Genomic DNA, 24,257 nt, shown 5'->3' on the forward strand with positions numbered 1-24,257 from the left:
TCCAATTTCTCTAATACCTTGCCACTATTTCATTATTTTTCCTTTTTTAAAAATGGCCATTCTAGTTGGTGTGAAGTGGTACTTTTTTGTGGTTTTAATTTGCATCTCCCTAATGACTAATGATGTGGAGCATCTTTCTATGCACCTGTTGGCCATTTGTAGATCTCTTGTCACCCCTCATACCAATGGAAACACTGACAAAATAAAGACATTGCTAATTACAGTAAAAGAATAAGGCCAAAATGAGAAGCGATTAAAATGGATATAATTTAAAATCGAAGCTTTCAGCAATCAACTGAGTTTTGAGTTTTATGCCTCTTTGAAGCACAGCCCCTGACATCTTACTGCTGATTTTGTATTGCCTTTTAACTTCCGTTCTCTTTTTTTTCTGCCTATCTTTACTTGAATACAGTATAGGATTCTTCTTTATATCAGTCAACAACAGCCAGTTACTGTTGCCAGGATTCATCTGAACTTTGAGCTCATGGTAAGACTTCCCATGTTGGAATCATTAGCTCCTTTGGGAAGGGTTTATAGGAGAGATTGGTCTGTGCGTACCTGGTAGGAATTAGATCTACTATTTCAGCTCCTGGATGTCTGTGTGGATGTCTTAACAGAGCCTGTCAAAAAAGTCTCTTGCCTGCCTTCTGGGAAATGGACCAAGGGTGGTTGGTGGAGGGCAGGAGGGAAGAAGAAAGTTCCCTATGTCTCTTTGGGTCCACTTCAGTCAAGGCCCTTCTCAATGAGTTTAGGCAGTCAGATGATGCACTGTGCTACCTGTGGTTGGGTTATCCTAGTATCTCTCCTTTCCCCAGGTTCGGCCCAATAACTATAGCACCTTTTATGATGACCAGAGACAAAACTGGTCCATCATGTTTGAGTCGGAAAAGGCTGCTGTGGAGTTCAATAAACAGGTAAAACCATCTTATTCTTATTGTGAAAAGCCAAACACTAGTTTGGATTTCTCTTGATTTAGGAAACTATATGGGAAACTTATAACCTGCTATGTGTTGTTAGTGACAAGCATAAAAAAAAAAACCACTAAATTTGTCACTTGAGCTTATTGTGGCTCAGAGAAATAATAGGAATGTTTATTGAAATTGCTTGAAAATGTGACTTTCAGAGCAAAAAGGCTTAATGCAAACTTCTTTCAAACATTTTTCACTTTATAAATTATTTTAAGGGATAAATAAAACTATCTTTCAAAAATAGTGTTTCAAAAGAACTTTTATAATGTTACATGATCCTTGTAGAAAATTTAGAAAAGCATTTTTTAAAAAATCACTTGAAATCTTAGTGCCCGAAGGAACCACTATTAATATGTTAGATTTCTTTTTTTCTTAAAAAAAAAAAATTATTTATGTATTTATTTATAAGGTTTTTTTTAACATTTTAATTTCTTTTTGAGAGAGTGCAAGCGGGAAGGGGTAGAGAGAGAGGCAGACACAGAATCCGAAGCAGGCTCTCAGCTGTCAGCTGACATGAGCCTGATGTGGGGCTCAAAACCATGAACTGTGAGATCATGACCTGAGCTGAAGTCAGATGCTTAACTGACTGAGCCACCCAGGTGCCCCTTATTTATTTATTTTTAAGTTTATTTATTTATTTTGAGAGAGAGAGCGTGAGGGAGGGAAGGGCAGGGAGAGAGGGAATCCCAAGCAGTTTCTGCACTGCCAGCACGGAGCCCAATGCGAGGCTCAAACTCACGAACCATGAGATCATGACCTGAGCTGAAACTAAGTCAGAGGTTTAACAGACTGAGCCACCCAGGCCCCTGTTTCCCTTTTTCTATGGGTAATATATGTAAATAGGCATATTCCTTTAAGAGTTCAATATTTTGCTTATTTTTTTTAACAATGTATAATGCGTTTTTCCCCACCTCATGAAAAATTATTTGGAAACATTGTTGAAAGCTGCATAGTATGAATGTTCTTGAATTTATTTAACCATTCCCTTACTTTTAGACATTTAGGTTGTTTTCAGTCTGACATGATACTGTAGCAAGCATTGTTGTATATAAGTCTGTGTCTTCTTTTTTTTTTTTTCCTGATTATTTACTTGCGCTAGATTTCTAGATGTGGAAGATTGTGTCAAAGAGTCCAAATATTTTTTGGTTCTCTAGACAGTTTGGCATACTGCTTTTCAGAGAGATTATAATATTTCACATTCATATCTGCTCTCTCACTATACCTTTGCCAACACTTAGAAATCACCTTTTTCTTTTAGTCTGGTTTGCTTGGTAAAAAATGATGTCTCGTTGTAATTGATTGCAATTACGAAATCTTGTTTTTTAACTCTATTTATTTATTTTGAGAGAGAGAGAGACTGAGTGAGCAGGGAGGGGCAGAGGGAGAGAGAGAGAATCCCAAGCAGGCTCACCACTAACAGTGCAGAGCCTGATGCAAGGTTCAAACTCACCAACCATGAGATTATGACCTGAGCCAAGATCAAAAGTCAGATGCTTAATTGACTGTGCCACCCAGGTACCCCATAAAACCTTTCTTTTAAGAAAATGAGTAGCAAATTTTTCATGTGTATCATGTTTTAAAATGACCATAATTATTCATGAAGATGTGTCTGACTCTTTTGTCTAAGATTTGTGCTAAGATAATATGACTAAATCTGTAAGTAGTGAAGATGCAAATTCTGGGAATGCAGCATGATTTTGTAAATGGCCTTTTTTCTAGTTTGTCTTTAGAAATGCCTTTTGAAAGTGTTTTAGAAGCCCTCCTTTCTTTCCTAGGTTCCTGAACACTGAAATAGTAAAATCATCAGAGTAATGCTAGCTAATGCTTTTTGTGTACTTACTATTCTTTGCCAGGCACTGTGCCAAGTGCTGTGTTTGTATTAACTACAGATACTCCAGACACAACTACAGATAGTAACTACAGATACAAATACTGTATTTGTATTAACTAAGTTGTATAACTTAACTGCAGAGTTTTTATCTCCATTTTACAAAATAACCTGTATGAAATAAGGTTCACAGAAGTTAAGTTATTTGGCTGAGGCCATAAGTTAATAAGTGGCAGTTGCCCAGATCTGTACCCAGACAGTCTGACTCCAAAGCCTTACTCTTAAGCACTTTGATTCCTGGCAGGATTACTGACTTCAGAGTGGTTTATTCCTAAACACGTAATCAGTTTTGTTAGTGGACAGCACTGTTTAGAAAAGAGCATTAACGATAATATTTCCTGAGCTCGAACTAAGTTTATGCTGCTTTGATTTCGTCTCACAGGTGTGCATTGCCAAGTGCAATAGCACCCCCTCCCTAGATGCAGTGCTCTGCCAGGACCTCGTTGTAGTGGAGGGCCCTGCTGTAGAAGTTGGAGATTCTTTGGAAGTGGCCTATACCAGCTGGCTCTTGCAGAATCATGTGCTGGGCCAGGTAAGGAAATGGAGCCTGCAAGTGCTTTTGTAACTGAAATAGCATGAGGGCTCTTCATACGTAAAGCATTACTGCTGTGAATTGCTGCTCTTGGCAAATAGAAATCTTTCAGGGACGCTGCTCTGACTGCTTTTGGTGTATAGTCATGAAATGCTAATATGTTCAATCTGTTCGGTGCCACCTGGTCTCATCTATTTAGAATGGAAACCAGTTTCCTCCTAAGTATCATTTTTGGTAATGGTTTGTGTGTATGTCTTTGTCCTTCTATACTGGTTTCAAACTTGAATTTATTCTGATGGGATTAGGTCTTAAAAACTTGTATTAGCAATAATCACACCTCAGATAAACCTCATTGGCTATGATACTGCCAACTGCACAAAGCTTAAAACTTCTTTTTAGACTTTCCTAACAATTGTTTCTTTGTTTTTTTGTGTGTAATAGATACTGGAAATAGAATGGACTTTTGTGTTTTAATATCATTAAGCTCTCAAAAGCAGTATGATGTGATAGAAAGAACTTTAGACTAAGTCAAAAAAAAATGGACATTCAAGTCCCAATTTAGCCATGATGTGGTCCCTTCTTTTGGGGTCTTTTAAGAACTCCCTACCCCCTCCCCTCCCCGCCCCTGCCCAGTATATTTGACATTCCTTATTCCAGGAATACTGTGCTGATCTATATTGACTATCACATTATTATTATTATATTTATTTATTTATTTATTTATTTATTTATTTATTTATTTGGAAATTGGCTGACCTCATTTACTTTGATCAAATTGCAGGTTTTGGATTCTACTGCTAACAAAGATAAGCTGCTTCGCCTGAAATTAGGATCAGGAAAAGTCATCAAGGTACAGTGTTAACTGTGTTCTTTGTATGACTGTATTAGTTTCAGTGGGCTTAATTTAGATTAAATTTGTGAAATTTCTAGCCTGGGTGCATTGAGTCCAGCAAGGTGTGGTTAAAAAGTAGGAAAAATAAGTTCCATGTTATCTGGAAAACTACATGGGAAAATTTAACCTATGAGAATATATTGAAGATGGGGACATTTTTTTTTTAACAATTTTTTTTTTTTTAATGTTTATTTTGAGAGAGAGAGACAGAGTGTGAGCTGGCGAGGGGCAGAGAGAGGGAGACACAGAATCCAAAGCAGGCTCCAGGCTCCGTGCTGTCACCACAGAGCCTATCGCGGGGCTCGAACTCATGAACTGTGAGATCATGACCTGAACAGAAGTTGGGTGCTTAACCAACTGAGCCACTCAGGCAAAGATGGGGACATTTCTTTAATTCCTACTGTTTCTTTTTCATTGTGTTACTGTGAGGAAATTATTAAGTCCTTCTTGTAGCCTCATAGGGAGAGAAGTGAAACTGTTTCTTCTAGAATTGTATCATAATGGGTGATTTTTATCTGTCTGAGATGCTTTGAATCATCATTTTCCAATCGTTGTGAGCAGCTATGATATAGCAGGCAGAACACTGGGATTGGAGTCTGAGGACTTGGGTTCATACTGTGAAGTTTTTCTTTACCAACTGTGCAAGTGTTTTATAAAATTCAGAGTATTTTACAAATGTGGGCTATCATTGTGTCAGGAATGTTGAGGTGTTACAAAGTACTCATTGGTAAAAGTACTCATTGCCACTCAAGTGACAAAAAGGTTTTCGGTTTTCTTCATAGCTTTGTTTATCACTCCTTTTCTTAGAATCTTTTGGAGACTTTCTTATAGATCATAGGAGTTAAGGCCTGACCTTTAAAGCTAGATAGATCTAGTGTTACATCTTGGCTTAACAATTCACTAATAATTTGATCCTGGGTTAGTTACTTAAGCCTCCGTAAGCCTCAGTTTTCTTATCTGTAAAATGGGGATAATGCTTCTAACCTTATGAGGCTATTTTAGGGATTAAACAATACAGTCCAACTAAAGCAGTTACCAGAGTACTTGGAAAATGTGTTTAATGAATGATAGCTTTTATTTCTCTCTTTTTAAAAATGTATTTATTTTTTACTTTACATCCAAGTTAGTTAGCATATAGTGCAACAATGATTTCAGGAGTAGATTCCTTAATGCCCCTTACCCATTCAGCCCATTCCCCTCCCACAACCCCTCTAGCAACCCTCAGTTTGTTCTCCATATTTATGAGTCTCTTCTGTTTTGTCCCCCTCCCTGTTTTTATATTATTTTTGTTTCCTTCATCTCTTTGTATCTTAAAGTCCTCATATGAGTGAAGTCATATATTTGTCTTTCTCTGACTGACTAATTTCGCTTAGCATAATACCCTCTAGTTCCATCCACATAGTTGCAAATTATTTCTCTTTTTTTTCCCAACGTTTTTATTTATTTTTGGGACAGAGAGAGACAGAGCATGAACGGGGGAGGGGCAGAGAGAGAGGGAGACACAGAATCGGAAACAGGCTCCAGGCTCCGAGCCATCAGCCCAGAGCCTGACGCGGGGCTCGAACTCCCGGACCGCGAGATCGTGACCTGGCTGAAGTCGGACGCTTAACCGACTGCGCCACCCAGGCGCCCCGCAAATTATTTCTCTTTTAATATCATTCTCTCCTCCAGTTTCTCTCATTATCTAAGATAAGCGTATTTCATCTAGCCCCAAATATGCTGGCTTTTACAAGTGAATAGAAGCAGTATTCTAGATATTCTTATAACCTGTGGGGGGTGGGGTGGCAAGGGGAATAGTTGAACTTGATCTCTCTCTAGGATCTTTAGAGGTCCAAATCTGAAAGTGTAGATGAGAGGATCCTAATCCCAGCACTTCATTTTGTCTTACGAGAAGGCTTGTGTCTGATAAGCTTTTCCTCTTGTCTGATTCCTGAAGGCCTGGGAGGATGGGATGCTGGGCATGAAAAAAGGAGGGAAGCGGTTGCTTGTCATCCCTCCAGCCTGTGCTGCCGGCTCTGAAGGGGTAACCGGATGGACTCAGTCGCCAGACTCAATCCTGGTGTACGAGGTGGAGATGAGGCGGGTGAGTGAAATTGTGCTGTTTTGTGTTTGATGAGTCCTTTTTGCCATTAAGTAAAATGAATAAATATGTTTGAAAAACAAGTTCAAAGTCTTTTTATTTTATTTTTTATCTTTTAAAGAGATGGTATAGTTGGAAAGAGCTACAGCTTTGGAATCTAGAGACCAAGGTTTATGTCCTTCCTGGTGCTCTGTTGAGTCTAGAAGAGGTAGTGACTGAACAAGTCAGTTCTCTACACTAACTTTTTTACTCTGTCTGTAAAATAGTGGTTCCTATCCAATGTACGTGATTTTTGCTTTAGTATTTCCATGGCTACAAATTTAATTTATTTTGTCTCTATGTTTACATAATAATGCAAAGATATCTGTACATAGATAGAGATACTTAGCTTCCTCTCTCTGCCATGTTATTTATAATAGTAAAAACTGGAAATAACTTAAATATCCATCATTAAGCAACTGGTAAGTTATGGTTTTTCATGGAGTGGACTTTTATGCATTTCTTACAGAATATGCAAAATCTGTTGTTAAGTGAAAAAAGCAAGTTGCAAATTAGTATGGATAGTATGATCTCGTGTATGCATGTGTATGTAAATATATAAAATATTTATGAACAAACATATATAAAAATGTATATACACAGTCATACACATGTACATATGTATGTCTGTATCTATACAGATAGATACATGTATATTGCCCATATCTTCATAGGAAATTTCTGGAATGTTAAAAAAAATGATTAAAAGTGACTTTTTCTGGGGAATGGAAATGGAGTTCAGAAACTTTTCTTTTGTACATCCTCCAAAATTTTTGTCGTGAATATGTAGAATTTCTACAATAAAATTTGCAACAAATTGTGGTTAAATAAATTAATGCTCCCCTCCAAAAAAAAAAAAAAAAAGACCTTGTTTGCTTTTACATTGTGTTTGTTAGGTGTGCTAGTGTTTGTGACTATAAAATATAATGTAGAAAATAAAAATTATGATTATCTTCACTGTGGCTGTTCTTTCTGCTGCAACCAATGATATGCTTTTCTTCTCAAGGACTTTCCTAATTGAACACCTTTATCTCTGCTGAGTCATTCCAGCCTTCTTTTACTGATGTGCTTTGAGCTGCCTTTTCCACAGCTTTTATATTCTGAGTTTTCCTTTGACTTTGAGGAAGTCATGATTGGTCTTGGATAACAAACCAGGGCACCTGTGTGGCTCAGTTTGGTTAAGCGTCTGACTTCGGCCCAGGTCATGATCTCACAGTTCGTGATTTCAAGCCCCGCGTCGGACTCTGTGCTGACAGCTCGGAGCCTGGTGTCTGCTTTGGATTCTGTGTCTCCCTCTCTCTCTGTCCCTTCCCCGCTCACACTCTGTGTCTCTCTCACTCTCTGTCTTAAAAATAAATAAACATTAAAAAAAAAAAGATAGCAAACCAATTTGAATCCATTAAGACTGGCATTTTGTAACCATAAGAAAAAAAATACTCTATATTACTAATAATCAATGAATTACAAATTGACATGCTTATTAAATTGACCAGGCTGATACAGAATGATAATACCCAGTGTGATGAGCATCAAGAGAACATTACACACTACTTGTGGAGTAGAGAGAGAGGAGTTCACCCTTTGTGGTGTGAAATGTAGTGGTGTATACCAAAAGCCTTAAAAATGAACATACCTTTTCTCCAACTGTTTAACTTCTGGGAATTTATACTTTGGGAAAGATTATGTGCAAAGATACAGATAAAAAGTCATTCATAGAAGTATTGTTTATGATGTGACAGGGAAATTAGAAATGAACTGGATGTCTAACAACTAGGAATTGGTGAAATAAATTTTGTAGCAACATATTTAAGACTTCTGTTTCCATAGTCTTTTAGAGACTTTTTCCTGTAGATAATAGCAGGTATGGGTATGACCCTTGAAGTTAGACATACTCTTCAGTAGTTAAAAATGATGTTGTAGATTGGCAATTTAGTAACATGGAAATGTATTACTGAGTGAGCAAAGCAGGTTTCAAAACAATATGGTCCCTTTTTTGTAAAAAATATACAAACACATAGATGTGAAACACTGCACAGACTCTAGCAGTGTTATTGTGTCGTGGTTGGATTACGGATGATGATGATGATTGGCTTATCTACATTTTCTGATTTGCTACAAGGGAACAGGTAATGACTTGTGTAGTGAAGAATAAGTAAAAGAAAGCAGGGCAGAGAAGGCAGGATCTCTTTTTTTGTAGCCTGTTCCACCTGTGGTTGATCTCTTCCCAGGTCAAGTTTGCCAGAGATTCTGGCTCTGATGGGCACAGCGTTAGCTCCCGCGATTCCGCCGCCCCTTCTCCCATACCAGGTGCGGACAGCCTCTCTGCTGACCCTGTTGTGTCACCACCTACATCGGTGCCTTTCAAATCAGGGTAAGATCCTGAAGTTGTATCATACGGATCATGCGATCCGTAGAGGGGTTAAGAAATAAGGTGTAGTTGCAAACTAAAATAATTTTAAATAATTGGGAAAAAATGAGATGAGGGAAGTGGGGAAAATATTTCCTTGAAGATTTCTCTGACAAAGAATTGATTAATACTCACAGTCTTTTAAACCACTAACTCAGATGTATATGAATACCTGCCAGACCCTGGAAGAAAATTGGGTAAAAGGCATAAACATAAAGCACATACTCAAGGGGAAAAAAATGGAAATAATCAAAAAAATTTGAATGGAAAATTAGTCATTTTCACCAACTTTCAGAGATTGTGCAAACCGAAGAATGATTAAAATTCTCTTTCACAGCAAGTGAATTGACAAATGTTTTCAAAAACAGTTTGCTTATCCAGCATGATTGAGACTTAAGATTATGGATTTGGGATTTTTTTTTTTTTATCTTAGCATATGTGTTACTTTCAGGGAGCCGGCTCTTCGTATCAAATCTAACTCCCTCAATGAACAGCTGACAGTAAATACAGTGAGTATGCAAGTCTGTCTCCCTCACCCCAAGTCTGCTGAAAAGGTTTCATGTGCCTAGGGTAGGATAGACCAAAAAAAAAAAAAAAAAAAAAGTTCACTATTTTATTAATTTCCCCTTCCTTGGAAATTAGTATAAATTAGCTTGGGCTTCTACAAGGACAGACCTGTGTTCAGATCTTTATTCTGGTAAACTTGTGGCCTTGAGAAAATTATCTAACTTCTGGTCCTCAGCTTCTTCATTATTAAAGTGGATATAATTCTCATAGTTCTTTTAAAGGGTTCTTGTGATCTGTTTGTAAAGCACTAAGCTCAGAGCCTACATAAAGTATGCCTTCACTTTATACTTAAGAGATTTTTATGAAGTTTAAATAAAATAATGTCTGTGGAGGTGTTAGCATTGTGTATGGCATACTGTAAGCGTTCACTTAACATTAGCTCTTGTTATTATCATGATTACTGCTAACACTGTGTGGCTTCACGCTTTCATTGTCTTAGACGAATCCTGCACTAATTCACCAACTAGTTGACTTTGAGGCAGTCACTGGGCCTCTGTGTTTCTCTGACTGCAAGATGAGAAGACTAGCATACGGTTGTAGTAGAATTTGGATTTGAAAGCCTTTGGGAGCATGAACACTGTTCTTGACTGCTGCCCTGCCTGGTCGGTGAAGGCATCTGAGTTTGCCGCATGAGGATGAGATGAAAGCCCTGGGGCCTTCGGCTCCATGCTGGGAAACAAGATAATTGCGTGGAGTGAAACTGATGATTAATTTCTCTCTAGCCCTGGTTTACTTGTTTATAATCAGCCCAAAGCAGGAATTATTAAACAAATAATTGATTTGGTATGTATAACGAGTGATCTCCAGAACCCCAAAACTTGAAGCCAGAGAATTAAGAAAATTGAAAAACAATGATAACCTCGGATCTTCAAACGGTCACGAAAATTATTTAGTGTGGGTTCTCTGGTACTTTCTAGGCAGAGCTATTGTTGTCACCGTTTCTAAGCTTCAGTAACTTCCAGTAGACACCTGGTCTTCAAACTTTTTAAAAATTTTCTTTTGTCTTTTACAGTTGTTGGTTTTTTTTTGTTTTTTCTTTTTACATTTATTTATTTTTGAGAGAGAGACAGGGCACAAGTGGGGAGGGGCAGAGAATGAAGGAGACAGAATCCGAAGCAGGCTCCAGGCTCTGAGCTGTCAGCACAGAGCCCGATGCGGGGCTCGAACTCACAAGATCATGACCTGAGCCGAAGTCGGACACTCAACTGACTGAGCCACCCAAGCGCCGCAATAGTTTTTTTTTTTTTTTAATTGAGGCAAAACTCACCATCTTCTTCTTTCTTTTTACATTTAAGTTTTTATTTTTTGTTTTGAATAGGTGATTACATTCATATGTTTTGATAATGATCAAAACAATATAAGAAGATATACATTGCAAAGATTCACTCCTGCCCCTAGCCCCATCTACCCCATCCCATCTCCCTCTCCTTTTAGGTAAATGCTTTTATTAGTTTCATATATACTCTTTTAATGTTTTTAATGCAGATGCAAACAAATAGGAATGTATATTCTATTTTTCCATCCTTTCACAAAAAATGGCATAGTATACATGTTGTCCTCCATGCTTTTTACATTATGGTATATTTAACAGTATCTTTCCGTGTTAGTATACTGAAAGCTTCCTTGTTCTTTTTTTATCTCTAGATCGGGGTATGCCACTGTGTGGTTATGGTATATCTAGTCCTCTTTTGATGGACTCGGCTTTCTTTGATTATGTCCCTCTGATCAGTTAAAAAAATGAGAACATGCGCCTAATATATATCTGTTTACAAATTGTATAAAGTACTGTCCATCCCTGTAATAAATAAGTTTAATATCTTATGTTTTTAACCGCTTAAAATAATCCGAAAATAGAGGTTATGGTCATTTCTTTTTATGCCCAATAGATCATCATCTATATCCTCAGGGTATGTACTCTCCACTCTGAAGGCTGCACTTGAACAGATATAGAGGCTTCTAGCACAGGGACTAGTGTGTAGTCAATGCCAAGTCAGAGTTATATGAACCTGAATTGGAACAAAGAGCTCCTGTTTCCTTCTTTCCCCAAATCTTTTCTGAACATCTATTTGCTGAATTTCTCCCAGGGTTTTCAGAGGGTACTGTCATCTACAATGCCTCTTTCCCTTGATCTGTATATAGTTTTTCACCTGTAAAATGAGAAGAATTACGCCTGGTGGGAGACTTGATTGAAATGAGGTAATACATGTGGAACCCCTGTGTTCATTCCAACATACAGGGAATTATTTTTTACTGCTATTATTAATTGTGACCCGTGTGTGCTTTCTTTGGCAAGACATATTTAATTCTTACTTTGTAGAAGAAATAGTTTCAAATCAACATGGCAGGGGGGGCTTACTGAAGGATTTGATTTAAGAGCCAAAGACATAGGACTAAAGTAGTGAGCCTTGATTATAGTGACTTTTGTGACTCTCTTCTCTTTTTAGAATCCTGATACAGTCAAAGCCAAGTTGATCTCTAGGATGGCTAAAATGGGCCAGCCCATGCTGCCCATCCTTCCACCACAGCTGGATTCCAATGATTCAGAAATTGAGGTATGACCCCCTGGCTCTGTTAGAATGAATAGTGCTAATATTTCTACCTTGTGTTCTTTTGGTTAAAATTATTACTTTTTCTGCCTGTAACCCAGAATCATGTGGAGAGCTTATATTCAAAACGATGCAGGTTAGTATTGGTACATGTGTTTCCACTGTGATTAGTACTTCCCCTCAGAAATGGAAGCAATCTCCTACATCTGCCACAAGAACAGGCAAGTTTTAAGTAGTCAGTTTAGCCTTCTTCTAGAATCTCTATTGTCATTAAAAACCACGCTTGAGGCAGCATGGTGCCCAAACCATGAAAGATGCTCAATTCATATTGGTTGATTGAATGTCTAGATTCTCTTCGGACATGTTGGTGTTCCCACTGACATTACCTTTTGCTGCGGATCGCACTGTTTTGTCTTTCGGGTTTGTATATGGTGTGGTTGTTTTGAAGTTAAAAAGATTTTTTTAAATTTTTTTATTTATTGCTTTTGAGAAAGTGAGCAGGGAAGGAGCAGAGGCCGGGTGGGGGTGGGGGTGGGGGGGGTTGGAGGATCCGAAGTGGTCTCTGTGCTGACAGCAGAGATCATGACCTGGGCCAAGACCAGACGCTTAACCAATTGAGCCACCCAGGCACCCCTGAATTTCAAGAATTTTATTGCAATGAATTGTATCAGTTTTTTCCCTATGTCTTTTGCTTTTGACATTATGCTTTGACATTATGTTTTGACATTATGTTTAGAAAGCTTTCTCACTTTCAGATATTATAAACATCACATGTGTTTTCTAAAAGTATTATTTCATATTTTGATCTAAGATTTTTATCCACCTGGAATTTGGTGTATGATATGAAAGTAGCTTAGTTCTAACTTAGCTCTTTTCCTGTTGGTCAGGTCCTTATTGAATAAAATCATCCTCTCTCAGTTGAACTGAAACACATAACAGATTGATTTTTAGGATTCTTTGACTTTGATATAAAACAAAGCAAAGGTGATGCTCTTGAAAAAATTTTCCAAAATAGGCTTTATTTTTCATCATTTTGTTTTATTTCTTCCTGGCAAAGCTCTAAGTAGTTTTGAAGTTCAAATTTTTTTAAGAGTTCTTTTTTTTTTTTTTTTTAAGTTTCTTTCTTTATTTTTGAGAAAGAAGGCACACAGGAGGGGCAGAGAGAGTATCTCAAGCAGGTTCCATGCTGTCAGCACAGAGCCCCACATGGGGCCCAAACTCATGAACTATGAGATCATGACATGAGCCGAAATTAAGGGTTTGTTGCTTAACCAACTGAGCCACCCTGGTGCCCTAGGCTCTCAGTAGATTTAATGTTTTAAAGGAGGATAGGATTTCTGGGGCCTCTTGTTATAGGTACTCATTGTAAATAATATAATTAACATAAATAAATAAAGCATTGTTTTCTTCAAAGGCAACTCAGTGTTCTGTTAGCTCTATTTTTTAAATTCCTTTCATTCTGTTGTTAGACATTTAGGTGGATTAGAGCTGCAGTGATGTAAAACTGTCATACTTTTCCAGAAATGCATAATACATTTTTGAGAATATGAGGGGACAAGGGGAAGTTCTAAAGTAAAAGAATGTCAAAGAGATTTCAGCCTTCGAACTGTAAGATAGCAGATCACAGTCACCATATTTTGTGCCCCAAGTTTGTCTTTTCCTTGTACGAATTGGGCAAATGTTCAGAAGATAATTTTGTGTAGAATTATAGTAGAGACCAACATTGCTTTGATTTTTATGAAAAGAAAGAATGGGGGAAAACACTCTAAAAAGAGACTCAGTGAACCCAATCTGTCTGATTTTAAGTGAGTACCTTGAGGTCTGTGGGGATTATTTGGCAGAAGAGGAGAGGCTATACTGTTCCCCGGGTTTCCTTGCAAGAGAACCCTGTTCTCTAGGAACACACTAGGTCAATTTTAAGGTAACTGCTCGCTTGGAAAATGATACATTCTGGAGAGCGGTCACTACAGCTGCTTTAGTCCCTAAAATATCAACAACTTAGAATGTTTGAAGAAATTAACTCTATTTAATTATTTGGTATGATTTATAGGGGGAAGGGATCTCCCACGGCCCACACCCTAAACTCTTGCCTTTCCTTCCTCTTCTTTGCCTAAAAACACTGGGGGTAAGCAGGTTTAGGGTAGACGATCAGCCTCAGTCTTCATTTAAGGACCCACTACATAGTAACCAAAATGTTTGTTCCTGTTTCAGGAAGTGAACACTGTGCGAGGAGCTGGACAGCCGGTGGCAACTCCATCCATGCAGCCCTCTCTCCAGCCAGCGCATCCCGTGCTACCGCAGATGACCTCACAAGGTAAGGAACCTCTCTGGCTCTGTGGCCTTGAATTAAGTCAGCACCAGAGTTATCATCCCTGTTCCTTACATTGTTAGGCTGCATTGTTTTAGTATTGAGAACCGGATTAGAGTGTAAAACTTGTCAGTTTGTCCCTGGGTGGGGCGTTTTCAGCCCTGGAGATGGATTTGGTCTGCCTGCTGTGTCTCCCGCTGTGGGATATTGCCAGTTTCGGAAGTGTGCACTCAGCTAAGGAGACACCCCCCTGCATGTAATTCTGTACTTCCCGTCAGCCGATGGGACCATAGGTCTGAGTCACATGTGCCCGAGACCCCCAGGTTCCTTGTGCCAGCCCGTTGCTGAGATTCCAGCAGAGTTGGTTTCAGGAGAGTAGATGAGGACAGTGGTCAAGTCCGGAGTGTGTTGTAGTATGTAAAGTTCTAGGCCAGACTTCTGCCAGGGAGGGCAGGATGGATAATGGTGAAAACTTTCTGCTTTATCTTAGCACCTCAGCCATCTGTTTCTGGACTCCAGGCACCTTCTGCTGCCTTAATGCAAGTTGCATCTCTCGATTCCCACTCAGCTGTGTCTGGAAATGCCCAGTCCTTTCAGGTAACAAGGTTTTTAAACCACATCAGTTATAAGCTGTAACTTACTAGGTTCTTGTCAGTGTCTTTTCACCTTCCTGCACAGATTGTACCGTAGCGATTCCCCACATCAGAATTTATCACTCTCACCCTTCCTGAACTGCCACTATCTTATCTCTAAACCAGACAAAGGATCACCTACCTTACAGCTTGTTGTAAAGCAGAAATGTGAGAACAGGCAAAACACCCGGTACAAGGCCTGGCACATGGTAAAGGCCCAGTCAGTGTTTGTTTTCTTTCCTTTGCACATGTCTCCTTGAAGGGCGTATTCAAGTCCTCTGTGTTCTTTTCTATCTAGCAGCTGATAGGCTAACATTTTGCATTGTACTTAGCAGAACTGTTGTAGGTTGAGGGTGGAGTCTCTATGGAGACTCTTTCTCTAGTTATCTTCCAAAAGAGATCTCCTAAAGTAAGTTTTATTCTGTTTCACAGAAGGCAGTGACAGCAGTCTGTCTCCTCTGCTGACATTTGCCAGGACAGTGGATTCTTTTTACTGCCTTGACATATTTGGTGGATAAAACATACCCCCAGTAATAAGAGGGCCTCACTTCCTTGGTGATCCATAGGGGAAGGGTAGGAGTGATGGCTGGTGAGCTAGGCCCCATTGGTGGGACAGGGTATGTCAAGAGTGAAATAAAGGCCCAACTTGCCCTCTCCCCACTGCCAAGTGGACAATTACTATCCTATAGCCTGAGTTTTTTGTTTGTTTTTGTTAATAATGGCTGGGTAGGTAGTTTATCTATCCCTGGAAATGAGCTGGATTTCCTTAACTCAAGGAAGAATAACCATCATCATTTAAATGAAAGCTACTGTTTATTGAGCATTTCCTATCTGCCAGGCACTTAACTTACCAGCTGTTAGGAACTTTACATATATATCACTTCATCTAGTCTACACAACCACCCTGAGTGGAGTTATTATTTTCATTTTATAGTTGAAGGGACCACAGTTCAGGAGAAAATGAAAGCTCTTGGTCACAAGAGCATCAGAATCTAGCAGGGAAGAGTCATCCTTTGGAGACTGGTGGATTTACTTTGAAATCTCAATGAATACCTGTCCTGTGACCCCAGTGGAGCCTCAGCCATGTTTCTTTAGTTTAAAAATTTCTTAGACCATCAGTAGGCCCAGTGGCTGGGAGATGAATCCCTACTTAATTAAATCATACTGCCAGAGGACTGGGGAGGGACCTGAGACACACTTCCCTCACTTTCTGGGCAGGACTTTAGTGATCACGCACCACTGGATGACACAGATCACTCTCCTGCTGCAGTGCCTACCCAGTACCGAACTTGATCTACTCTGTCTCCACCCTTAACAAGGTTGCGTCTCCTTCCAGCTTAATCTCTTTATGCCATCAAAGACAGATTAAGCAGAAAAGAAAGACGTGAATGTTTTATAAACTGGCCATAACTTGGCATTTTCTCAGCCCTATGCAGGTATGCAAGCCTACGCTTATCCCCACGTGTCAGCCGTCACCTCCCAGCTGCAGCCCGCGCGGCCCCTGTACCCCACACCGCTCTCTCAGTCTCCCCATTTTCAAGGTAGGGAGCGGACCCCATGGTTTCTCATCTTCTGCTCCCCTTCCCCCCGCCGCCAGCCCGTTTTCATATTCACTCCAATAGATTTCTTCCATTTTTTTCTTTTTTTTTTTTAAATAGCTTTCTTGAGAGGGGTGCCTGGGTGGCTCAGTGGGTTAAGCGTCCTGACTTTGGCTCAGGTCATGATCTCACCGCTTGTGGGTTCAGGCCCCGCGTCGGGCTCTGTGCTGACAGCTCAGAGCCTGGAGCCTGCTTCAGATTCTGTGTCTCCCTTTCTCTCCACCCTTCCCCTACTCTCTCTCTCTCACATAAATCAAGGATTTTTTTCAGTAAAATTACAGAGTTGTGCAACCTTCTCGGCAGTCCAGTTTTAGAATGTTTCCATCATCCGCAAAAAACCTGTCATGCCCACTTTCTGTTTTGTTTTTGCATTTTCTCCTGCTAGCCCTTTTACATTGCTCTGTCAGAGTGGTTCTGTAGAGTTTATAGAAAACTGTAAGAGAATAACATGTTGGGGAAAATGGTGACTGGGGGTATTCAGTATCTCAAATGGAAGCTACTTTGTTACCATTTTTAAATTATGAAAATAATAAGCTCTGATAAAAAAGTCAACACAAGAGTATAAAGTAAAAACTTCCTGATCTCCATCATTAATATCCCTGACCGTGGGAAACTGTTGTTAACAGTTACTTGGGTAACTTACAGGTATCTTTCATGCATGTACAAGTGTCTACAAAAAACTCATTGGTATAAAAAATAAAACAATAAAATGTAAATTTTGTACTAAAAAACGAAAGAAAATGAAATGTACATTTTATGTTTAAAAACCAACACAAACTAAAACGTAAATAGCTGGAATGCTATCCTACCTTCTTATTCCGCAGCTTGTCTTAGGACAGCGGTAAGAAGAAGACAGCATATCCTACAACATAATTATGGTCCCGGAGTGGTAAGGGTTTCATGGATGCTACTGTGTCTGGAGCCCTGCCCCTTCTCCATCTGGGAAACCATCTAATCTCTTCTCCTCTGTGAAATGTTCCCTGCTTGTTAACATCCCTACCTTCTCTCCTCCCACAGACAGAACTGCGTATATGTGTCACCAAAGAGTTAATCTTTGCTTTTCTCTGTGCTCCTTTTGTACCTTGTACATGGTCCATCTCTTGCACTTAAAACACTCTGTTGTAATAATCTGTTTTCCTGTGAGTCTCCCCACCAGACTGTGAGCTCGCCAAGGGCAGAACCAGGTTTCATTCGTTGCTGAATCCCTGGTACCTGGTACGATGCCTGGCATGCACTTGGATGAGTGGAGAAGTAATCTGAGCTGTTAGTGCTATGGCAGACCAGCGTGGGCATCCTTGTGCCCTTGGACCAGACTGTCTCCCTCAATGCATTTTGCAGGAGCATAGCTTACTATTAGCTTTGGAGCCCTTTTCCTCTGTGTTCTCTATATCTTCTCCTGACAGTGTGAATCGCCTACAGCATTTCCCAGTATTTTTGAGATGTTAATTTCTTTCTTTCCTCTGCTGCAAGAGCTGTTGGTTTTTCCTCATACAGTCTCCTCTGCTCCAGTTTCATAAGGTTCTTTTTGGCTTATGTCTGTTTAGGATCCAGTGACATGGCTTCGTTTCTCATGACTGAAGCCCGGCAACATAACACTGAAATTCGAATGGCAGTCAGCAAAGTGGCTGATAAAATGGATCATCTCATGACCAAGGTGACTGAGTCAGGGTTGGGGCTGTGTTGAAAGTAGGGGAATGAACAGGGGGTGCAAATAGGGAGCAACCAAGACTACGGGTAAACTCTTCCTTGGTTTCCTGTATTCCTAGTAGTTAGTAGTTATTTTCCTAGAAGGTTAGTTTTTATTTTGGAATCCAGGTGGCAGAAGAAAACTAGCTTATGTTCAAGATTGTCTCAGAAACTCTTCAAAAAAGTAGTCAGATCTTGGGTAAGTTTTATTTCTTCATTTAAAAATTTCTCACAAAGTCCTTCCTTCCCCCTTTTGTAGGTTGAAGAGTTACAGAAGCACAGTGCTGGCAATTCCCTGCTGCTTCCCAGCATGTCGGTTACAATGGAAACCAGCATGATTATGGGCAACATCCAACGAATTATTCAGGTGAGAGGGATCAAGAAGAGAACACAGCCTGCGGGTCTTGCCCCCTTCTCTTTCAGGATGCACTATGCTTTAAAACCTCTGCAGCACAGATAGAGAGCTTGTGATAAATGCTGCACTGAGTTGGGAAATTCTGGAAAATCCATTATGTCCTAATTTGAGTCCAAGTGCCTCATCAATATAGAGTCACAAGAAAACTTTTTTTTAGACTGTAGTTTGGAATTTTGCTTCATTTTATGTCCATGTATATGTTTAATCTATTGGGCATAGTGATTTGTATTCATCAGGTATGGTTTGATGTTTTAAATATTATATCTGTATGGACATAAGTTCTAGTTTTTTAATCTCAAATTTTATAACAGTGTTACCCGTCAGTTCAAGCTGATTCCCTTATATTTCTGGCACTTTTCTCTCAAAAACTCAAGTTATACATCGTATATTTTGAATTTAGGAAAATGAAAGATTGAAACAAGAGATCCTCGAAAAGAGTAGTCGCATAGAAGAACAGAATGACAAGATTAGTGAACTAATTGAACGAAATCAGAGGTAATGACAGGTACGGGGCACTGTCTAGGATGGACAGAGGGTTTCATTTGTAAATGCCCAAGTTAGATAAGCATGTTTGTTTAGTGTAGTTTATGTGTACTTCTGCTATTTGTTTCCTGCCTGTCATGTGAATTACTGTTTGTTTTCTGAGAGGCATTTTGGTAGAAAGAGCACAGTAGGCTGTGATATAAGGCAAACCTGTGTTTGAATCCAAGCTCTGCTCCTCTTTTGTTGTGTGGCTTTGTATATTTATTTATTCCTCTTGGCCATAGTTTTCTCATCTGTAAAAGTGGTGTTAATATGTAGAAAACCCTTAGGAATACTGTCAACTCTTCTCTCTTTTGTGTGGGCTGACTCTATTTCATCAATGAGAACTTCACTGATTTCCATATAAAGCCCAAACATTGTGTAATTTTTCTAGATCCTTCTGAAGATATTAGGGGGCTGGTCAGGGGAACATGTCATAGCATATAGCATTTCACTTAAAGAATCATTCTTCCATATTTCTCTTTTCTAGGGTCTCTTGATTCCCACTTGTGGGGGGATTTGGGGGGGGATAAGGGCTTTCTTCTCTTCCTTCCTCTTTTCTCTTTCATTCCCCCTCACCATACATGCTTCCAATTCCTCTTCTCTTCATTATGCAAGGCAATACCTCCAGCCCTGGTTCTTACCTCCAAACTTGATTACTGCAGATCTAAGGAAAACAAAAGTGCTTTCAGATTGTTTTTTGAAGTGTAGAGCAATGTTGTGAGCACTGATTGTGCCCGGTATACATTCGGTGCTCGATAAATGTCTTTTCCCCTATTTCATAGGTATGTTGAGCAGAATAACCTGATGATGGAGAAGAGGAACAACTCGCTTCAGACAGCCACAGAAAACACACAGGCAAGAGTATTGCATGCTGAACAAGAGAAGGTAAAGTAACAAGGGAGAGGAAAGCCCATCAGGATGTGTAGAGCTCAGGAGTGGTCCTGTGTACGGACTTACCGATCTACTTTTCAGCAAAAGTTTTTGCCATCATTGGGAAAGGAATTAGAAAGCATCCAACAGATTTTAGTATATCCACCATCCAGACTTCTGTTTTATAATATGCTTTGCAATGGGTTGACTCAAAAACTATCCTTGATCTTAGTAATTTGATTAAGGTGAGGATTACATCATTTATTAGAAAACGAAATTTATTCTGTTGACACAACAGAAAATTCTTATGCCACATAACAAACACTATGGTGAAATTTAAGGTTGGTTACTTTGTTCCTTCACCTGCGTCTGCTGGAGCATTTTGAAGTACTGCTGTTTGGCTTTAGTCAGTTCAGAAGTAGGAATTTTGACTGTTCCTGGGGTAGCTATAAGCAAGACTCTAGTGGGCCTTGGGCTGGGCTGGGCTGGTTCGGAAGCTCACTCCTCCTGTCTCTGCTCTGGCAGTACTGTTTATCCGGCATGGATTCCTCAGTTGGGAGCCCTTGACCCCGTTGTCTGTTACCTCAGGTTTAAGAAATGGTTTACATTTTCTATTTGAATGTTTCTTGGAAACTTGAAAAGTTGAGTTGAATGCATTTGATAACCTTGTGGAGTTTACCTCATTGGCTGATCATGATGAGGATTCCTTACTTACGTCTCATGTAATTTTTCATTCTTTGTGTTCTCTTAGCTATAGTATCCAGGGAAGAAATAGCTCCGACCTCTTAGCCTCTGATGAGCAGTGCCTTGCCTAGCACAGCCCCATTCCATCCTGATCCCGGTCCTTCCTCACTGCTACTTTCCACATCCTTTGTTTGTTGTGGCTGACTTGTCTGGCCTGGGTCAAGGTCAGCAGCCTATGACATTGGCATCACCAAACAGTACTGGGGTCACTTCACCACTCCCATTTGCCATACTTTTTATTACTTCTCCTTCCTCTACTTTTATTTTTTCTCTCCTTTACTCTTTCTTTTCTCTTTTCTTTCCTTTTCTTTTCTTTTCTTTTCTTTTCTTTTCCTTTCTTTTCCTTTCTTTTCATTTTCCTTTCTTTCTTTGTTTAATCCATAGACCTGGCAGGGACACCCAAACATGTTTGGTCTAGCTGTTAGACCTGTTATTCAGGTCTAAAATGATTACTAGAACTTCTAGATCAGTTGTTCCCAAATGCTAGTCTGGTTGCCTCAGAACCCTTGAGATGCTTGATTAAAAAATACATGTTCTTGGGGCGCCTGGGTGGCGCAGTCGGTTAAGCGTCCGACTTCAGCCAGGTCACGATCTCACGGTCCGTGAGTTCGAGCCCCGCGTCAGGCTCTGGGCTGATGGCTCGGAGCCTGGAGCCTGTTTCCGATTCTGTGTCTCCCTCTCTCTCTGCCCCTCCCCCGTTCATGCTCTGTCTCTCTCTGTCCCAAAAATAAATAAATGTTGAAAAAAAAAAAATTAAAAAAAAAAAAAATACATGTTATTAAACTTCATCCTAAGATTCTAATTCAGGATATCTAGCCAAAAGCCAAATCTGAACTTTTAAAAAGCTCCTTTTGATTCTGATGCACAGCCAGCTAAAGACCCTGCTCTTGTTAGTGGTTTCTTTTACGGCAATTTCTGGACATGGCAGCTGGGCACATTTGTTTTTAGTAATTTCACCATGTGATTCTCATGCTGAGTATCAGTAGGGGTGTGTGTGTGAGTTCCAATAAAATTTTATTTACAAAAACAGGCAGCAGGCCAGTTTGGCCCGTGGGTCAGGGTTTGCCAACCCCATGAGTTAGCTTATTAATCCACCCACGTGATTCGTATTGATAAACAGAAATGTCTGGCCCAGTGCCTGTAACTGGTAGATGTTCTGTCTGTAAGAGCAGAAACATTAGTAATAATAACAGTGGTAGCAGCTGCAGTATGTTAAGTACCCACCAGGTTCTAGGCACCCTGCTTCCACACATCGGAGAGCATCTCCTGGACTAAGGATCACAGGGCTTGGTGGGCGGGTACCAAGTACCACATGCCTCACTTGGCCACTTTTTTTCCAGGGAAACTTTCAAGGCTCGACTCTACCCGCTTTTCTTTTGCTCCACTTCTTTCTTACTTAGCAGTCGTCCCTGTGAAAATTCTCCTAAAGGGAGATAATTGAGGTCCTTTAATCCCTGGAGACAGTTCTCTGCCTTCCAACGCAGCTCAGAAAATTTTGGCTGAGTGCTCAGTGGATATTTGGTAAATGGAATTAATCATTATTATTATTTTTATTTTTATTTTTTTCTGTGACAGGGTTAGTATTTCCACATAAAACCCTGGACTAATGCAAGAGCTGTCGGAGGTCACTTGGTTTACAGAGGATCAAACTGCGACCCAGAGAGAGTCAGAGACTTGCCCAGGGCCTCACTTCCAGTCAGCTATGTCCTTTTTCCTTTTGGAAAGGACAATTGCCATTTTTCTTTGGTACCTTTTCCTGCCTCTAACTTTTGAATGCTCTTTTTTACTTGTTTTTCTGAATTCTTGGTTCTCCCTGCCTTTGCTTTCCTTTCCTATTACTCATCCCTTCACTGTTTCCTCTGTGCACACATGTGTGTTTGGGTGAAAGTATTGCTTTTCATGCTTCTAACAGGCCTTTCTAGGTAAGGCCCTGAGCTAAAAAGAACTTTTGAGCGACCTTTGACTTCGCTTGTCCTTTGGTGAGGGAGGGACCACCCATCCCACTGCCTCCCCTCCAGGGACGTACAGCCCTTCCAGTGGTCTTAGCTGCGGTGAGTCCTTTGTGAATGGCCCTCGCTCTGATATCTGTGAACTCTCGAGCCACAGACAGACATGATGCTCTGTGGGTGCTGTGTGAGCTCAGGTCCCATTAGGCCACATGTGGCAGTACAGTGACTAAAACTTTTTTTCTACTTGGGGCAGATGAAAACCCCTCTTCTGTCTGGAATTTCTAGATACCATTGTCCTCTGTGTTTAACAGGTAAAAACCTAAGGCTACCACACAGCAGAAATAAGTATCTTAGAGCTCACTCCAAAGGTCTCATACTGTTAGAAGAAAAAATTATTTGGGCACTTACTGAAATAGTAAGGAAGACTTTATTCAACATTGTTGCAGAAGGAGAGAAAGATTGGGCTCCTCCAAATACAGTAAGGACAGATGGGGGATTTATAGCTAAGGAGCAGAGTGAGGGTCAGTGCCAGAAAATGACTCAGAGGAGACATCATGGGTAGGGGGATTCTTGGCTAAACCGACCTAGTAGGATTCTTGCTAATGACAGGCCAAGGACTGAGATACCAAAGGTCGAGGATGAAGAACTTGTTCAGATATCAAGGAGAGGGGTTGTCTCTGAATGGACATAGCAGGATTCTTGCTAAAACTAGGCTGGGCAGGCCACAGACAGGATGGGAGGCCAAGGTCAGGGGCTCAGAGGAGTCTGACTGAAGTTTGGTCAAGGAGAGAGTCTTTGTCAGGGGGTTCTCAATACTCATTCATAGCCTGTTTCTTTTTATTTTAGATACACTTTTAATTTGCTTTATTTCCCCCACTTTTAGGAGAGCCAGAATATCAGATTTTATTTTATTTTATTTTATTTTATTTTATTTTATTTTATTTTATTATTTCATTTTATTTTTTAAACTGTTAAAAATGTTTTATTTATTTTTGAGAGAGAAAGAGAGAGAGAGGGAGACAGAGCATGAGCAGGGGAGGGGCAGAGAGAGAGGGAGACACAGAATCCAAAACTGAGCTGTCAGCACAGAGCCTGATGTGGGGCTCGAACCCACAAACTGTGAGATCATGACCTGAGCCGACGTCAGACGCTTAACCAACTGAGCCACCCAGGTGCTCCCAGAATATCAGGTTTTAAACATAAGCTAGAGGGGCGCCTGGGTGGCTCAGTCGGTTAAGCAGCCGACTTCGGCTCAGGTCATGATCTCGCGGTCTGTGAGTTCGAGCCCCGCGTCAGGCTCTGTGCTGACAGCTCAGAGCCTGGAGCCTGTTTCAGATTCTGTGTCTCCCTCTCTCTGACCCTCCCCTGTTCATGCTCTGTCTTTCCCTGTCTCAAAAATAAATAAAATGTTAAAAAAAAAATTGTAAATGTAAGCTAGAAAACCAGTAAAGGCTTTGGAAAGCTTAAATCTGCAGGGGTGCAGTGAATACCATAAGAAGGGACAAGTGACAGTAAGAAAGTAAACAACTATAAATGCACAAGTAGATAGTACAGGAGGAGGAACGGGAGTAGCAGCGTAATAGTATAGGAGAGATGGTCCAACCACATCAA

At 40.1% G+C, this 24,257-nt stretch overlaps 1 protein-coding gene and 1 pseudogene across 4 annotated transcripts in view; one reads left to right on the forward strand and one right to left on the reverse strand.

Annotated features, from left to right (window-relative positions):
- Positions 1 to 24,257, forward strand: part of FKBP15 (FKBP prolyl isomerase family member 15) — a 58,183-nt gene that overhangs the window by 20,829 nt on the left and 13,097 nt on the right. For 2 of the 4 annotated variants that reach the window (XM_047829581.1, XM_047829582.1), the window contains exons 5-19: positions 413 to 487; positions 816 to 914; positions 3,239 to 3,388; positions 4,170 to 4,238; positions 6,217 to 6,363; positions 8,628 to 8,770; positions 9,258 to 9,315; positions 11,818 to 11,925; positions 14,131 to 14,233; positions 14,718 to 14,824; positions 16,286 to 16,400; positions 18,002 to 18,111; positions 18,403 to 18,510; positions 18,959 to 19,053; positions 19,866 to 19,968. In XM_047829581.1, coding sequence (XP_047685537.1) covers positions 413 to 487; positions 816 to 914; positions 3,239 to 3,388; positions 4,170 to 4,238; positions 6,217 to 6,363; positions 8,628 to 8,770; positions 9,258 to 9,315; positions 11,818 to 11,925; positions 14,131 to 14,233; positions 14,718 to 14,824; positions 16,286 to 16,400; positions 18,002 to 18,111; positions 18,403 to 18,510; positions 18,959 to 19,053; positions 19,866 to 19,968 — 1,590 coding nt within the window. The remainder of the gene's footprint in view (positions 1 to 412; positions 488 to 815; positions 915 to 3,238; positions 3,389 to 4,169; positions 4,239 to 6,216; positions 6,364 to 8,627; positions 8,771 to 9,257; positions 9,316 to 11,817; positions 11,926 to 14,130; positions 14,234 to 14,717; positions 14,825 to 16,285; positions 16,401 to 18,001; positions 18,112 to 18,402; positions 18,511 to 18,958; positions 19,054 to 19,865; positions 19,969 to 24,257) is intronic. The other 2 variants (XM_047829583.1, XM_047829584.1) reach the window with 2 other exon arrangements.
- Positions 3,649 to 3,771, reverse strand: LOC125151074 (uncharacterized; annotated as a pseudogene).

The sequence above is a fragment of the Prionailurus viverrinus genome, chromosome D4 (genome assembly GCF_022837055.1).
Source record: "Prionailurus viverrinus isolate Anna chromosome D4, UM_Priviv_1.0, whole genome shotgun sequence".
In the NCBI taxonomy this organism is placed as follows: Eukaryota; Metazoa; Chordata; class Mammalia; order Carnivora; family Felidae; genus Prionailurus; species Prionailurus viverrinus.